We start from the raw sequence: 17,948 nt of genomic DNA on the forward strand, positions 1-17,948 counted from the left end.
CTCACACTCTTGTATAGCACTAGATGAACTCACCGGTACATCAATTGCACCATTGCTCGGGCTTAGGGGTGTGCCAAAAACCCGCACTAGCAAAAAAGATCAGACCGGACCGGCCAGCCCGACCGGGTCGGGTCGGGTTTTTTGACGGTCCCTTGTTGTGTTTTTGTCTATTCGGGTCGGGCCTAGATGTACCCAGGCCGGTCCTGGGCCCTAATTTTGAGTGTGTTGTTAGGCCCAAAAGCCCGACGTCCATATGTGTTATTTAGCTATTGGTTAATTTTAGCGAGCTTATACTAGTAGTATAGGTCCAACCACAGAAGATTATGACAAATTTGAGTAAACGAACCTAGCCCTAAGTCAAACACTCGTTACTGCGCCTCTCGACGACGCTGTCGACGCACCTCTCAGCCTCTCTGGTTGTCCGACCTCCGCGCCTCTCTTCTTCTCGACGACGCGCCTATCTGGTTCTCCAGCCTGCGCGCCTCCCTAATTCTCCGTCCTGCGCTCCTCTCTGGTTCTCCGCCTAGCTAGTCGCCCATCGCCTCCGATAAGTCTTCGCTTCTATCTCTCGTCCTCTCAAATCTCATTCCCTATCTCAATCAATTGTGAATTTGTGATTTTGGACTTAATGATTGTGGAGTTTTGGTTGTGTTAAATTGTTAATGATTCATTTGATTCATTCCCTCTCTTCCTCGATTATTATTCCGATTTCAGACCTTGACTTTTCGATTTCATAATTAAGTAACAGAGGCTTGTTTTACATGTTTTCGATTTCATATTGTTAATGACTTAATTCTGCTGGAGTGCTGGTTGAAATGGTTAGATATTTTGGTGATTTTGGACTTATGGTTGTGGAGTTATGTTTATGCAGGTTTGACGTGTGAGATGTCGTCGTCTTCTTCACAATATGGTTGTCATTCAGTCAATAGTGATACTGCCACTAGGTGTTACAACTCAGGAGATGACATTGAAGAAGTACCAGGTCAGACTGAGACCGAGAATGATTTGGTTGCGATGGAGGCTGAGATGCTTGAGAACAAGGAGCCATAACCAAAAGCTCCAATTGAGGTTGTAGAGGAAACACCAGTAGCAACTGAGATTTTGCTGGGTGTGCCGAAAAAAAGAAGAAGAGGTTCTGCATCAACTAAGCCTAAGCCTGCTTCTAAACTGACTTTAATGGTGTGGCAGCACTTTACGAAGTATGACAAAGAACTCTTTACTCAATGAGATGGGAAGAAAGTGCACGCGAGGCATGAGAACCGTGCACTATGCGTGCATTATGGGGCTGATCTAAAAGCGGATTCTTCCTTTAACGACACAAACACTTTGCATAAGCATATTCAAAAAGTTTGCAAGAAGTATGCTGGTAGGGAAAGTATAGATGATGGACAAGCTGTGATTGCTGGGGGTGGTGAAGACGAACTTGAAATGGAACTCCAGAAAGTGTGAACCAAGGACCGTTGTGTGCAAGCTGTTTGTGAGATGATAGTGATCGATGAGCTGCCGTTCAGCGCGCTAGCCATGTTGAGAATGAAGGGTTTAGGCATTTTTGTAAGGTGGCTGTCCTGCAATTCACTCCACCATCTAGGAGAACAATAGTAAGGTGCTTCTGGAAGTTGTATGAGGTGAAGAAAGAAGAGCTTAGGAAGGTGTTAAGTAGTCACATGTTGTTCTTAACAACAGATACTTAGACTTCAATTCAGAACATCAACTATATGGTGTTGACGGCACACTTTATAGATGCTAGTTGGAATTTGCACAAGAGGATCATCAACTTTTGTGTGATTCTCAATCACAAAGGCACAACAATAGGCAATCACAAAGGCACAACAATAGGAAAGATTTTAGAATCTTGTTTGCTGCGTTGGAGGATAGATAAAGTGTTGACTATCTCGGTCGATAATGCAAGTGCAAATAAGTTGGTGATAGAGTATGTTCAAGGGAAAATTGCTGCATGGAAATCCCCCCCCCCACCCCCCCCCCCCCCCCCGGTCGTTTGGAGGAAACCACCTTCATGTGAGGTGTTTGGCTCACATCTTGAACATCATAGTGAAGGCTGGTTTGTCCTTAATGGATAAAAGTTGTGTGGCAATTAGGAATGCAGTCAAGTATATTAGAAGTAGTTCTAATAGATTGGATGTGTTCAAGGTGTGCATGGAGAAGGAGACATTAGAAGGGAACATAGACACTGAAAAAAATGAAGGGAAAGAAAGCTACAATTCTTACAAATCTACTATTGGAAGTTGTAGAGAATTGGGCATGTTGCTTCTTATTTCTTGTTTTTATTTATGTTACCAACTTACCAATATGCGTTTGAAAGTTGAAACTTTAATTTGCTATGAAACAATGAAATGTTGTTTAGTAGTTTAGTTTATGTTTGTGAATTGTGAGGTACTAAGTTGTGACTGAGAGTTTATGGCAGTTGGTTTGCCATTTACAATTGCATATTGCCTATTTTTAGACTTTGACATGCTAACATGTTGCAAATTTTTTTTTTTACTTATGTTGCCGACTTGCTGAGTGGCTTTATTCCTCTTTTATGAGTTTATCAGTTGATAACTTGATTGATTGATGCCTTCAGTGCCTACTGCATGACATGATTGAAATTGACATCATTGGAATTAATCTGCAATTTTGCATCACTGCATCTAGTTACTGACTTACTATGCTTTTGCATATATAATTTCATTTACAAGTTGATTTTTTGCAATTGTGAGAGATTGAGAGATGAGATTATGAGATTAGAATGCATATTATGCAATTGTTGTGACTTCTATTCAGTAAATTTTGAGAATACAATAGGAATGTGTATATCAAGTTTTGACAGAATTTGGGCCCGAAACCCGGTAAGCCCGGCCCGGTTTTTAATGGTCCGGGTTTTGGCCGGTCTTTCATTTTTTAACATCACCGGCCCGGTTTAACAACAACCGGTCCGGGCCCGATCTCTGAAAAAAGTGTCCCGGTCTGGGCCCAAGCCCAGCCCTACTCGTGCTTTTATATAGGAAAATTTCTTCATGCATTTTCCATGCAAATCCTTCACGTCCATGCACGAGGAAGAGAATTCAAACTTCTTCCTTAATTTAAGCTTCAATGTTTGTATGCACCATCAATGCATCTCTATTCTTTTTGTCAAACATTTCAGCCACCCACAAGCCTATACGTATAGGCTCTCTCTTGCATTCAACAAACTAGCATTCCTACGTACGAATAATTATTTTATACTTTCTATCTATGCTTTTGTAATTGTTTTGAATTTATTTATGTGTTTTATAGTTTGAGCGAGGACGTAACGAAAACTGATAAATTACTTTTATTTATGAAAAAGAAAATATATGCATAAGTCACGGAGATGTAAAAACTCGTGTAATAGACATCTACGAAAGAGATTTTCTCTTGAACCTCTACAACCCTAGTATAAAAAAAATGTAAAAGAAAAGTTGACATCTATTGAACTATTAACTTTATACAAACAACATAATATACAAAGAAAAAACAACTTATAAAGTACATCACTTCAAAAAAAAAGATATAAACATGATAACGTACATAAATTTGTGTCGAACAACTTAATATGGTGCTTAAACATAAAAAAATAAAAAACAGCTAAATCTCTCTTCATAGATAGAACAAAAGTCATTTCTATCACCGAAACATGAAGGTTTATTATTGATGAGCATGTTACCATCTCTCATTGTGTGAGTAACCCATAAAATCAGCATTTTTACATGGTCCTGCAAATATAATTGTGGCTACAATATTAAGTAAAGTACCATAAAAGTTATACATACGTACCAATAAACATTAAGCAGGATACATACCTCATATGAACACATCTGAAGGAATGCAAGATCTCTTTATACACAACATTTCTTGTGTACACCCCATTCCTTGCCTACGATTGAGCATTTCTTGACCAACACTTTGGTGGTATCTCCTGATCGAAAGGAAAATTCTACAATGTGTTAATACATGTGAATGATGTGATACATCAATTTTGTAAATTGAGTCCTCAAACTAGAAATATTAGTCCTTGAAGTTGTAATAGGAGTCCTTAAAGTTGTAAAATTTTCTAGTTACAATATTAGTAATCATGTGTCCTTAAAGTAGTAAAATGTGTGTTTAAAGTGGTAATTGAGTCCTCAAAGTGATTAAAAAAAAATTGTTACAACTTTGAGGACTCATATTACAACTTTGAGGACTCAGTTACCACTTTAAGGACAAATGAGGACTAATGTTGTAACTAATTTTTTTTTACAACTTTAACAACTCATATCATAACTTTGAGGACTAATATTATTACTTTCAGGACTCATTTTATAACTTGAGGACAAAGTTGATGCATCACATGCATTAACACACCATAGTCTTACCCCTCCTGAAATTTCTCGCGATAAAGCTACATATAACTGTCCATGACTGAATACATGATCCAGAAGATAAATGTCAACATTTGGTATTGTTTGCCCTTGTGATTTTTTTATAGTAAGTGTAAACTCAACTTTACCGGGAATTGTTTTCTTGTCATCTTAAAAGGGAATCTAAAATTCTCGCCGCTCTTTATGGAGATTCTAGGTAAGAATACTATAGTTCCAGCAAACTGACCACTTAATATTTGTGCGTCGATGAGGTTGTTATATGTTCCAGCAAGTCAATCTTGTACCATTACACAAAACCATTTTAGGGTTAATGTTTCTCAAAAACATAATTTTAGGGTTAATGTTTCTCAAAAACATAATAGGAGCACCTCTTTATAATTAATTGATGCGGGGGCATACCAGAAGGTGTGGAGGGTCTCCCTAACTGTATCCCCTTAAACTAGCCAGCAGACTTTTCTAATCGCTCATGTTCAAGGCAGCTGCCAGGTTTTGGTGCCCCCAAATTTTTTGGGCCTGAGGCGGCCGCCTCTTCGGCCTCACCTCAGGCCGCCTCAGGTCCGAGCCTGACTGAAGCTGAAGCTGAAGCTAGAGCCTTTTCAGTTTCCGCTGGATCCTCTCCTGATGAACACTAAAACAATATTTCCAAAGTGAGCAGTTTCAGATCTGACACGCCATGTCTTATTGTCCCAATCAACGCGACATCCTTAATAGCCCGTTTGTTCATGAATTCAGCTTTTGCCTTGGAACATTTCTGTAAAGAAGGCACTTGGTGCGACTTGACCTTACAGAACACAGTGAACACTGTAGGTGACACTACTTGGATAGTTCAGTGCATTTCTTACGAAAAAAAACAGTGATGGAAGAATGCGAGCAGTAATATCAGGAGCTGGTTGGAAATCCTTTAGGCAGGACAATCATCTAGAAGAGGGTGACGTCTTAGTGTTAGAAGTGATAGAGGACCGTAGGTGCAGAGTTTCAATAATCCGAGTTCAAAAGTAAAGATTCTTAGCATGTGAAATGCTCATAATTCCACCACATGCTCATTTGAGGTCAGATTTCAGGAACAGTTATCATCTAAAAGAAAGGTTAGCGATAGCTGGAGTTCCGAGGAAGTAATGCTGTTTATGTAAATTTGAGTTCTGGGAAGCATTCTTCATTTCTTCTCATCCGGAACTCTAGAAGAAAGAAAGACGTACACTGTAAAGTATACTTCGATTGTCTTTAAGACACGGATATCAGTGCATCAAAAAACAAAAAATGGCTTTTCCGCAATTTTCTTAGGAGGAAGATCATTATGCAAGGACAATATCGCATTTAGCAGTTACGTACAATGGGGGAAATGTTCTTATCAGATGCAATTCTAGTTGTGTCTACATAGTATGGGGAATTAAGGACATCACTAACTATTTGTCTTTCTGCTTCTTAAGCGAGTTTCTGTCTAACAAAACCATAGCACTTTCTTTTTCCACTTTAATTAAGTGACATTCATGGTTTACCATCTTTACCACATGACTGTATGATCTTTACCTTCATATGTTCGAAAGTACTCAACATGCATATCGACGCTCATTTCCTTACTCTGGATTACGTATCTTAGCTTCCACTTACAGCTTTGAAGAAAAACTGGAAACAGAAACAAAATATCTTTGTCCTTTCCAACTAGGGAATTGAACTTTTAACAAGTTGGTGTTAGTGTTAAAGAAACTTAAAATGCTGGCTATTGATTTTTGTATGGCTGTTGATTTTTTCTGTTTCATGTTCTATTCATTTCAGGGTTTTACAAATGCAGTAAAAAGGCCCGTTCGTGTTCGGGAATTTCTGACGTAATGATCTAGGCTCTTGTAACCATGCATCATGGTGCTGCTGTATATTAACGTGCGTTCTGTTACAACGTACAATTCTTCATCATATCCCAATGATACCCTCTTAATTTATATATGCAGTGCCCTTGATGGTTGATTTCACTACAATTCTCTTACCTACTTGGAAAGTTTGTAGATGTGTTCGTATCTGTGAATCTGTGATGCCGGTTTATAGAGTAATGATTTCCTCGTGTGTTCAATACTTCAATAGAATACATGATTTAAAATTCTCTAGAGGATCAATGACTCTTTACTATTAAGTAAAAGCCAATTGATGCCGTAGTAACTAGCTAGCAAGGAGAAGACAAGGTTAGGGAAGACACAGACACTATCTTTTGTACATTAACATGCATGTACAATGTTTGGAAAATTTACAGGGATTGCAGGATCAATCATCTAAAGCTCTACACAAAACCTTCACTGGTAGTAGCTATGCATACATGGTACCACATGAAATTTAAAGTGTCATTCGTTTTTGGATACCGGAAAACTGTTGACATTTCTGCCATTATTAGTATAGAGATTACTGTTACTGTTATTATTATATCTTTAAGTCTCCAGCACCAGCAGTAGCCAAGCCACCGCCAGGAGGATTGATTAGCAGCCAAAGCAAAGATATTGTGATTGCGACCAGTCCCGCCCATACATATACGATAGTAGGTATCTTTCCTCTCCTTCCCATCAAGCCTTTCATAAATGGGTACATGTGAGCCAGAACCCAAAAACTGAAGAAGAGTCCTCCTAGTAGCTTATTCCATTGGGGAATGACGGCGTATAAGGTCCTTGATATTCCAATGACAGCTGCAATAATGTTGGTAACTATGATTAATAATGGCATGATGAAGAGACTTGTCCATTTGACGATGTAAAGATCAGCGTAAATGTCGTCTTCGTCTTCCCCGGAAGACTTGGAGGTTAAGGTGAAGGAAATTTCAATGCCTGCTATGACTTTGAGGAGTCCCTGGATGACAGCGGCAAGGTGAGCACTGGTTCCACCAATGCACCAAAACTGCTCATTACGCCACCATTCCTCAAGTCCAATGCCGGACCATTTGACTTCTAGTATAGATATAAGAATGAGACATATGCTGATGGTAAGGAGGTAGCAAAGGAAGGGAAGACTCAGACCCGACACTATGAATTGTCCTGTAAAGAGGCAGAGTGCTGGGAGGAAACAATACACCACCAGAAAGATGGAGGTGAAGGGATAGATGCCGACATTGAGGTATGCAATACGCTGTAGAAACTTGAGGCGTTTGCACGCCAGGAATGCATTGTTTCTAGAGTAGAAGATTTCCACTGAACCAGTGGCCCATCGAAGCACCTGGTGCAATCTGTCTGTCAGGTTGATAGGTGCAGTGCCACGGAACGCGTCACGCTTGGTTATGCAATACACAGACCGCCATCCACGGTTGTGCATTCGATAACCTGTCACCACATCCTCAGTCACCGATCCATATATCCAACCGATCCTATCTCCCCATTCAGTGTTTTCCTCAAACCTGTACACACATTTTAGAATCAATGTAGTACATGCAAGTATGCAATAGTTAGCTACAAGAAACATAACATACCAGCAGGATATAACAGCAACTGCTTCGGCAACAGTGGGTGCATCAAGTGGGGGTCGAGGTTCGAGCAGCGCGCCAGGAGGGCGGCCATTCTTGACTGATTCATGATCAGCAAGAGGCCGTCCTTGAAACTCAGCAACAGCTATGGAATCAGTGAATACTTGAGAATTTCCGAACTTCTTTGGGAGTCCCAAGTCGGGGTGATCATTAGTTGCTAGAGGCTCTGCATCGTCTGCTTCTTCAGAAGGCCGTAATCTTATAGAATCGTTAGTCTGATACTGTGGTGCTGGAGTTCTTTTTTGGCCAAACACCCCCAAGTACTCATGCGCCCTTGGGGGGTGGAAACCGTAGAGTGCAAAACGCCTGAACATGCACCCAGTTCCCACGTACACTGGCCCTTGCAGACCGTCCAAGGCTCTCATATTTCCATCAAAGAAGACAGTGTTATGGTTAGCATAACGGTCAGATGGATCGATCCCTTCGAATCTCTGGGGGAACTGTATGTAGCAAATGCGATCTCCTCCACGGTCCATCATGAAGCACATTCCTTCTTTTATAGCCTTAGAGTTATAGACATAATGGTCGCAGTCGAGATTGAGTATAAACGCTCCATTAGACAATACTGCTGATGCTCTAACCATGGCATTCATGGCTCCTGCCTTCTTGTTGTGGTCATAGCCAGGTCGCTTCTCCCTGGAAACATATGCAAACATGGGGACCCGAATGTCCACTCCTGTGAAGTCTAGCTTTTTCTCATCAGGAAAACCCATCACAGGTTCACAATCTGGAAACTTACTCATCACCTGTAAGATGCCAGCATGGTCTCCCTTTTTATGATCGGCAGTAGGTTCCAGCCATGTCCCCGGCCAGTGTGTTCCGTCGGCCATCCACGTGGCCTTGGCGGATGTGGAGGCTGCCGGGTCAGCAGCAATATTATCAGTTGCAGTCTCTATTGATCGAGCTGATCCACCAGTACTTGTTTCCTTTGTGAGCTTCCTTTCCTCTCTAGCGTTGTGCATTTCACACCGTTTCCTTATTACATCAGGCAGACCGTTGATCCTCACCTTGAACTCATCATACTCTCTCTTGATCCAACGCCTGTCCTTGACGAAATCGGGCCGCTTCTTGTTCTTGGTTGGGTCTACCTTGCTGTTGAAGTAACTGTCCGGATTCCTTGGCTCTATGTTGTGTTTTCGGCAGAAGGGTACCCACACCTGCACCAGTACTACGAGTTAATTAGCTTAAATTTTATGCACTAATGTCAAGAAGGATTGAAATCCATAATGACGTACCTCAGCAAAGGCCACAGCCTCCGCCATGGCCTCAAAATTGAGAATGGCTCCGCCATCGTCTGAAATGTAGACCGCAAGTTTTTCCACAGGGTAGTCAACAGCAAGGATGGAGAGCATGGTGTTGGCTGTGACAAGAGGCGGTTCCTTATCTGGATCGGCAGTGGACACGAAGACATCAACACCAGGCAGGTCAGACCTTCCGGTGGGGTTTGCCGGTGAGGGCTGCTCAAACTTGTCGTGTAGAGCGTCCAAGTCTGTGGCACGGTTTATGGGGTTCATTTTGGGAAGTATGTCGAGTAGCCATGAAAATGCAAACCAAATCTCACAAACTATGGAAATCCCCCATAGCCACATTGCATCTGGGTTTGGATTTTGTACTCGCCACACTAGGAAAAACATTAGAACTACCAGACGAACCGCCACCAATAACCTAGAATATTACAAAAGCACCAGTTAACAAATAACAATGAAGGAAAACAAGGTTTGTATGAAGCAAAAAGTGAAAAATATAATAGTTACCGGTAAGGGCTAAGAATAGCAGGAGGTATTGAAATCTTCCTGGTGAGGGGCTTCCATGGCTTATCGTCAATAAAGTCCTGCATGTTCATTTCGCCATTGTCCCCATTATACGAGTCCTCGTCCTTCTGCGACCAGAAGGCGTTTCCGATTCCATACGTTCCCTTGGTCTCGAACAGCCAACGGTTGTGATCGAAGTCCCCAGTTTGGCTTCTCAACAATATTGATTTGTTATTAGATGAGTTCATCACCGACATTCTCCTATCCATTTTCGACCCTTCGCCGCCGCCGCCGTCGTGCCGTCGTCTCGACTCTGTCCCGAACCGTGACGCTCCGTAAGGCCCTGGATTATTTTCCTGCTTGGATGATTCCTCTCCGGGCTGGTTGTCCGGCGTCGGCGGCATCATCACCGTGTAATTGATGTAGTCATTTTCGCCTGACATTTCTCCGCTCATGTCCAAGTCTTCGTCCCGGGACAAGCTCATCACACGCCCGCTCGACGTCCGGCGAGCAAATTTGACCGCCGATGACGGGGGCCGGCCGACGGATGATGGTGAGTTCGGCAATGTTTTCTTGTTTGATGAAGACGCCATCACGACTCTCGACTAGTTTTGGTATTGATCAATCTACTTGTCCCCGGCCATGTGGTACGTGTTTTCATGCAAGTTAAGTAGATCGAGGAGGAGTTACGTAACAAGTTATATACGTAGTTTCATGCAAGCGCGAAGAGTTGAGTTGAATCGAATCGAATTGAATCGAATTGAAGGTGATATGAATCGAAAAGAAAGTGTGGAGATGAATAGTGGAATTGGATATATGTTGTTGGTTCAAAGATGAGTATGGGCGGTAGCTAGCTGAATTGGAAAGCCAAATATGGTTCAGAACTTGAGTGGCCCGTAATTTGCTTCCATCTTTAGCTTCCCTTGTTTCAATATCAGTCTCATAGTCGGTAATGCGCGTATCTATGTGTTATTCTCATATATTTCAGGTAACAGAAAGAATGGTTAATTTTTGATATTAGGCCAGGGTTATTGGGTAAATTGGTGGAGATAAAGAGGTTAACTTTGGTATGTGATATCATTTTTGGATTCTACATTCTCTATATTTTGTCAAAATAGTTTGGAAATATAAACAATGATTTAATTAGGGACCAAAAGGAAATCAATAAGATGAGGCCGATGAGCCAAAGATCTGTAGACTCTTCGGTACGTTACTGTAGTATAGAATCGGACGAATGCATGGGAGAAGTATTCGTCCATGATGGAGTTTCGAGTTGCAAGCATTAAGATGCATATTCAACGCACACTAGTTTAACTGTTTAAGTACTGGATATGCATGTTGATACTTTCTAATTTCAAATAGGTACGCTAAAATCTTTTAAACTCATTTTATTCTTAGTACTACCAAGTTAAATTTAAGGAGAACTCGAGGTCGACGTTTCATCATGAACTCATGAAGTGGTAAGAGTACAAGGGATTTGGCCAATTGGGAGGTTACATTTAGGGTTACTTCAACTACGATTGAAAACACATTAACTAAGTTAGTTGTTACGCGGAATTATGTGTAAGTTACTAGCCTCAATCAGAGCTGATTTTCATGAGTTCATTTTTACCTTTGATGGGCACCAGTGAAATAAGTGGAACGCTTATGCCTAGATCGATAAGCATTTTGATGTTGTTGATATAGATCAATTGATCAAGGTAGATTACAATCATCCGAACTAAACTCGTGCAACGACAGTCGAGCTATTGGTGAGCAACAATCATTGGTTAGGTTATCATATGCATGCGACTTATTTACAAAAAAAAAAAAAAGAACATATGCATGCGACTCATCAAATGTTCTGACATCAGACAACTAGATAACTCGCATGGCATGCTATTAAACCTCTCCTGATTGACCTCTTTATTAATCAATTGCAACCCCATAAAGAATCACTCCACAGTCCACACAATAAGGTAGAGAACTGAGACAAGTATGTATCATCATTCTTTGTTTTAGTTTGGTTTCGGCTGGATCGGCCTAATCTCAATGCCATGGATAACAAGACCAAACTTCCAACTCCCTGATTCAATCTCCTTGACACCCACCTCCACCAAGCAATTGTCATTATCACTTTGGCCACAATAAAACTCTCCTATCTCAATCTCCATCCAGCCATCGTTTCTCTCCATTGGAAAACGCTGTCGCTTATTTCCAACACTATAATCCATAGATGCTGCAGCATCAGCAGTAGTCCTTCTTGTTGATAGCAACAACTCTGCATCCTTTTCGTCATGAGCTTCAATCAAAGTTTCTTCATTCCCGAAAAACTTAACTGAAAGCTTGACAGGAAATGTTTCATAGTAATTCCGTCCAGTTCCTACGTAATCAGTGGCTTCTTCGGAAAACATGTAAACCAAGTATCCAGCGTAAGCTGTGTTTGGAGACAGGGATCGCATCTCCATTCTGCCATAAATCTCAAGCCAACAAACAGAGCGTAGATAAGCTACCTCGCCAAATCTGCACATTAAGGTATGTCATTATCATGCATGATATACATGTCTATGTATCAATGACAGATGCGCTGAAAGAATTAGGTTACACATAGATATAGCTACATCGATATATATCGTGCACAAACGAACCTAGAATGAGGCACAGAAATCCAGTCCCAGTATGTTGGAGTGTCTCCCCAGGCTATCAGCAAACGTCTGGCTCCCAGCATCAAACATTTTTTGCCACTCAATTTGTCTATTGCAAAACTCTTAATTCGATCGATGGAGAACAATAACAAACAAGAGGAAGAGAAATTAATATAATCTACGTCCATAGAAATCCTTCAGAAGTAGTTTACATTATTTGAATTAAAGGATGCAGTAGAAAAAGTTAAATATAATCGAATCAAATCGAATATATATGCATATGCATGCATCTTTTTGGTGCATCAAAAGATCACTAACAAGCTAGGGGAAATGAAATGATTACCAGATTACCATCGTCGAGGAAGATGGGAGAATCGCAGAGACGGAAGTAGAGTTCCTTCTTAGAGGAAAAAGTGATGGGAGAAACGGATCGGGAAATGATGTCACGGTGGTCGGAGGGTAAAAAACGCTCCCAAACAACTTGGGAATGGACGGCGGATCCAAACGCAGAGGAGACCAAGGCTGATCGGCAAGCATCTTTTGGGGAGGTTAGGGAAAGAACATAGGGTATGCACTCTTCTGGTAATTTTTCTAATCCCACCATTTTCTGTCTCTGTCAGAAACCTACCTACTTTGGAACAAACCCTAACAAAAGATATATGATATATCGCAGTACATTGGCTTTTTTATACTGAATACTAATTCAAGTATTCAACCATGACGCGCTAATCGAATTGAACTTCCTCTTTTGGAAAAGAATCCGGACTTTTTGAAGGATTTAAGGAAAAACTAAACCAAAAGGGCAAAACAGAAATTCGAGATTCAAAGGTAACCGAAATATGAAATTAATTTAAGGATGGACAATTATGGATCCTGAGAAATGTTGAAATGGAATTATATCTATACGAATCGGGATCCTCTCCTCTCCTAATGTAAAATACCTAATAATGCATGCCTAATAAAGATATATTAGGCAAATATATATTTGGAGGCTTTTCATTAAGAGAGGATCCCGGTTCCAAAATTTGTGGTATTAATTCTTATGTATCATGTAGGTATATATATTTCTTTCGATACTACAAAATATATCTTGCCAAATCATAATATTGCATTATCAATTTTACCATTTTTATTTATTTTAGATTTTAAGGGATGAATAAATGACATTAATGAAATTTATTAGGTGATGAAAACAAATATTACATATTAATAGCAACCATTGATGAGGTACAAATTTCAGGAATATGTTTCTTACACGTTAAATTAGCACTACTAGAAACAAGCACTTATGAGACAAAATTATTTCGTCTCCTAATCACTTAGTCAACGGAATGTCCGTCACCTAGAAAGCACGACATAGGTATAGGTATATATCTAGGCGCCAGAATATGATCTTCCATCATATTAGGCGATGATCTACCGATGGAAAGAACCTATAACAATCTCATCCTTCACACCAGCACAATCTCCTACAACCCAGTCATCCCAGGTCCATAGCCGAAACAGTTTAATCCCCGACGTATGGACCTCCAGCCACCGCAACCATCCACGCCGTCGCCATACCGAGATCGGATCCCAACTGACCTCCCGTCGCCATAACAACCCTAAGGCAGACTTCAACAAACCCCAAGCTTCATAGATCCGCCGCAGGCATGGATAGGATATTGAAGCCCTAGATCTGGATTCTAACTATACACACCGTTGGAGAAGATCCAACACCGATAGGGCCGGGATCCCACTTCTAACTCAGGTCCACAAGACAACCACGATACCGACCACCAGCTCCTTGAAGCAAATAGAGGAAAGAGCCTAGGAGAAACCGACCGGAGGTAAATCTTGTCTCCAAAGCGACAAACTTAGTTCACAACAACCCTTCGAATAATGAGATGAGATTCTCATATCCAAAGGACTCGGCAGCTGAGGAACGCTAACGGAATTGTACGTTGAAAACCAAGGAAATCAGCCGGCCAACCACTAGGGTTAGCCGCTGCAGAGGAGAGAGAGCTCTCATATGTTTTTCGCCTATTCTCATCAACAATATCACTAGTATAAAGTTCTTAGGTTTGCTTTCTAAAAAAAAAAAAATTTAAGGTTTGATATTTTGTTTGAAGAAAGAAGAAATTAAAGTTACATTTAGAAAGTAATAAAATTTAGAGTACGTCTATTGTCACCCAACAAACTACTTTGCTCACCCCACAAACTGTTAAGGGAAAGTTTGTTACAGTGGTCATAAGCACATAAAAATAGTACGGGGACTGACACAAATACCCGGATAACTCGGACTATTCTGATGCACTAGGTTATAGTCTTCATCCCAATCAAACGGCAACCCATGATGCGAAGAGAAGCACCTGATGTGATCAACAGCTGATGCTAAATAGTTGATCCTTCCTTCTTTGTCCTTGAGTATCGTGTGAAGAAAAATCTTCCTATAGTAGTCGTTGCTCCCGATCTTTGAGACCTTATCCATGAAAACGATGAAGTCGAGGCTTGTCAGATGATCGCCCATAAACACTTCATTGATCGTGTTTCGAAATGAATCGACCAACAATCCACCTCCTTGCTTGGAAGGAGGAATGGTCAGTTTACCATATATCGACCACTCGCAAATCATTAAGCGAAAATCTTCCAAAGCTTTGTCCTGTATTAGTACGGTAATAGCAAGATGAACAAAGTCCTTGAATAACTTTTGATGTCCTCCTTACCATGATCGATGCAGCTGTGTCATCCCAGATGACCTTGAAGGTGTCGTCCTCTTTACCGCGATGGAAGCATTCAAACACAAAGCCCTTGAATAATTTGTGTCGTCCTCTTTACCACGATGGAAGCAGATTTGTCATCCCATGGGATCCCTGAACTCAAAACTGTTGGAGTTGTAACTGTTGTGTATGCATTCACTGCTTTAAACCATTCTGAGTTTTTTAAACTGATTTATGCGTTGTCATAAACCCTAAAAAAACGATTGAGAACTTACCATCAACACAGTCTCCAACAACTCCAAAGAGGAGAAAGAGCATAGCTTTGACCAAGCCATTTGCGTTCATCATTTTTAGAAACTTGTGACCAAGAGAAGAAAAATATCAGTCAATATCAAAGAAAAAAACGATTCCGAAATTACCAGCAGCACAGCCCCAACAACTCCAACGAGGAGAAAGAGCATAGCTTTGAGGAGAAGAAGAAGAAGAAGAAAAATTTGTGGGACTAAATGAAGATTTAAACTTGTCACAAGGGGAGAGAGAGAGAGAGAGAGAGAGATGAAGAAGAGAATATACTAGAGTTGTGAGCAAAAGGGTGAGATCACAGCTGTGAGTCGACGTACTAAACAAAGAAGAAAACTTACAAAAAATAAAATAAAAAAGGGAGAATCCTGCAACTCCAACGAGGAGAAAGAAAGAGATGTACGTGACTAAGCAGAGAGCCTATTCGGCGCACCCGGGTGCGCGACGCACCCGTCATCTCCACCGTCAAATTTTTTTTTTTTTTCGGGTTCAAAATCGACGGTGGATACACCGGGTGCGCTGTATAATTTCCAGACTAAGCAAGCGTTCATCATCTTCCCAAAACTTGAGACGAAGAGCGAAAGAAAAAATGAAGAAGAGGAAGAAGAAAGAGATCAGAGCTGTGAGACGTACTAAATGAAGAAGAAAACATGCAAGAGAGAGGTGTGAGGGTTGAGAGAGAAGAAGAAAATGAAGAGGAGAGAGAGGTGTGAGTGTATAGAGAGAAGAGAGTATTACCAAGATGAGCAAAATGGTGAGTTAGTGTCTCGGTTCAGTGATGAGAATGCATGAGAGAGTGAGTCGAGTCTCTTCGAGTGAGTGGGAGCACCGAGCTAGCACAGTTGTGCCTCGTTCGTACAATTGCACTCCAATAACCAATCACATTTCTCCTTTTTTTTGTGCGTTCATTCTTGCATGTTCGATGTCATATTTGATTTCTTTTTCTGCATGTTTCACAAGTGGGTTATGCTGAGAGCGATGGAGGGTATACATGTTCGTTTTGTTTTGCCCGAAGAGAGAGAGACTAACGGATTTTGACAGTTTTCTCAGAGCGATGGAGTCGTTAATTCCACTAGCTCATCTCTCGAAATTAGACCACCCATGACGATAGCATCGCAGTCGTTCGTTTCCTTAAAGCGTAGAACAAAATGCTCACCTTGACCCTCATTAACAACTTTGATTTCAAAACCCAAGTTGAAGACAACGTCCCCTTCACCACACGCGCTTCTGCCTTGTAGTTAGAAACCAACAATTAATATTCCCACATCGTAGTGGTTCTGCCACAACGCCGCCTTCCCCTCGCCTCCATACGTGATCTTCCTCTTATCGAAGATAGCTAGTGAATTAGTGAGTCAAGCAAAAACCTCGTCAACCATGATTCCGGTCAAGCGAGTGGCAGAGAGAAAACCTCTGGAAACCTTACTACCTTAGAGAGCGTGTTTCTCTTAAGTTATTTGTGGTCTCAACTTGATTTTACTTTGCAAATTATGGATTTACTCAATTGTTGTATAGATATTTTGTGAAGCAAGAAGGCAACATGGTCGCTCATTGCTTAGCAAAAGAAGCTTTGAAAATTATCCAGCCTTCCGTTTGTTTACAATTGTGGTCTGCTTGGCTCTGCCAGTATCTCAGTATGGCCTTTGAAGTCTAAAGTGGTCAATGTTTGTCCACTATCTTCTGTCTTTGAGGAGGATATACAGCGAAACTTATGTACCATATCTCATGGTAAATGTTATGATTAATGAAGTCTTCTTAATTGCATAAAAATAAAATAAAATAAAAAAGTAAAAAATAAAATAAAAACTTGCCCGCCATTTTCCTACACTACCAGAAGAAAGGCTTTAGCCGACGAAAATAAAAAAACCAGGCCGACGAATTTTTTTTTCGTCGGCTAAAGTACACTTTAGCCGACGAATTTTTTTTCGTCGGCTAATTTAAAATTTTCGTCGGCTATGGTCAACTTTAGCCGACGAAAGTAATATTTCATCGGCTGAATAATTTTTTTCGTCGGCTATAGTCTGTGAACTTTAGCCGACGAAATTTTTAAAAGTTTAGCCGACGAAATTTTTAAAAGTTTAACCGACGAAAAATTTCGTCGGCTAAAGTGGACTTTAGCCGACGAAATTTTTAAACTTTAGCCGACGAAATTTTTAAAAGTTTAGCCGACGAAAAATATAATTTCGTCGGCTAAAATGCCTTATATTTGCAGATCTAGACAACAACTCATCTGAGAAAAAAAAACTATACGTAGAACCTTCAAACGCAAAAAAGTCGTGAAATAAGATATGACCAGAACGGTGAAATACGACTACGGTTGAAAAATCACAGTATTCCGGTAAAGTCTCGGTGCCAATAGTTGACTTACCCTTACTATTCACTATGCTGCAGATTTGGCGTTTGGTGTCTGATTGACTATTGTGATACCTTTCCGGAAGCGTAACGGCGCTACGAGTGAGACTCATTGCTAATGCCATGATGTATAGGCTTTTTTGGCCATCCGAGTCCGTTTAGGGCTTGAAAATGCAGTTTTCTTATTTTCGATTAGAGTTGACCGTTTCGATCGAGCCCTTAACGTTGTCGAATCCAGTTGAATTTTTTACCATAGACATCTTTCGTCATAATGATCATATCTGACGGTCGAATTTTGGTTTGTGAATTTTAGTCATCGGAATCACAACGTGTCTACTATTTACCGTTATTCGGGTTTA

The 17,948-nt window shown here is 40.7% G+C and overlaps 2 protein-coding genes across 2 annotated transcripts; both read right to left on the reverse strand.

Moving 5' to 3' along the window:
• Positions 1–6,779: 6,779 nt before the first annotated feature.
• Positions 6,780–10,210, reverse strand: LOC101314741 (cellulose synthase-like protein D1-like). The gene is made up of 4 exons (XM_004296582.1): positions 9,621–10,210; positions 9,102–9,531; positions 7,813–9,023; positions 6,780–7,740 (listed from the first exon to the last, which is right to left on the reverse strand). The coding sequence occupies exons 1-4, from the start codon at positions 10,208–10,210 to the stop codon at positions 6,780–6,782; spliced, it is 3,192 nt and encodes a 1,063-aa protein (XP_004296630.1).
• Positions 10,211–11,614: 1,404 nt separating this feature from the next.
• On the reverse strand, positions 11,615–12,845 carry LOC101294359 (F-box protein PP2-B10-like). The gene is made up of 3 exons (XM_004297957.1): positions 12,585–12,845; positions 12,245–12,363; positions 11,615–12,119 (listed from the first exon to the last, which is right to left on the reverse strand). Exons 1-3 carry the CDS (start codon positions 12,843–12,845, stop codon positions 11,615–11,617), a joined length of 885 nt encoding a protein of 294 aa, XP_004298005.1.
• Between the last annotated feature and the right edge of the window lie 5,103 nt (positions 12,846–17,948).

The sequence above is a fragment of the Fragaria vesca genome, linkage group LG4 (assembly GCF_000184155.1).
Source record: "Fragaria vesca subsp. vesca linkage group LG4, FraVesHawaii_1.0, whole genome shotgun sequence".
Taxonomy (NCBI): Eukaryota; Viridiplantae; Streptophyta; class Magnoliopsida; order Rosales; family Rosaceae; genus Fragaria; species Fragaria vesca.

Coding starts and splice junctions, on each gene's coding strand:
- LOC101314741 (XM_004296582.1), bottom strand. CDS start 10,210: ATGGCGTCTTCATCAAACAAGAAAACATTGCCGAACTCACCATCATCC. Junction 9,532..9,620: donor GCTATTCTTAGCCCTTACCG/GTAACTATTATA, acceptor GTAATATTCTAG/GTTATTGGTGGCGGTTCGTC. Junction 7,741..7,812: donor GTTGCTGTTATATCCTGCTG/GTATGTTATGTT, acceptor ATGTGTGTACAG/GTTTGAGGAAAACACTGAAT.
- LOC101294359 (XM_004297957.1), bottom strand. CDS start 12,845: ATGGTGGGATTAGAAAAATTACCAGAAGAGTGCATACCCTATGTTCTT. Junction 12,364..12,584: donor TCCTCGACGATGGTAATCTG/GTAATCATTTCA, acceptor GATCGAATTAAG/AGTTTTGCAATAGACAAATT. Junction 12,120..12,244: donor ATTTCTGTGCCTCATTCTAG/GTTCGTTTGTGC, acceptor CTTAATGTGCAG/ATTTGGCGAGGTAGCTTATC.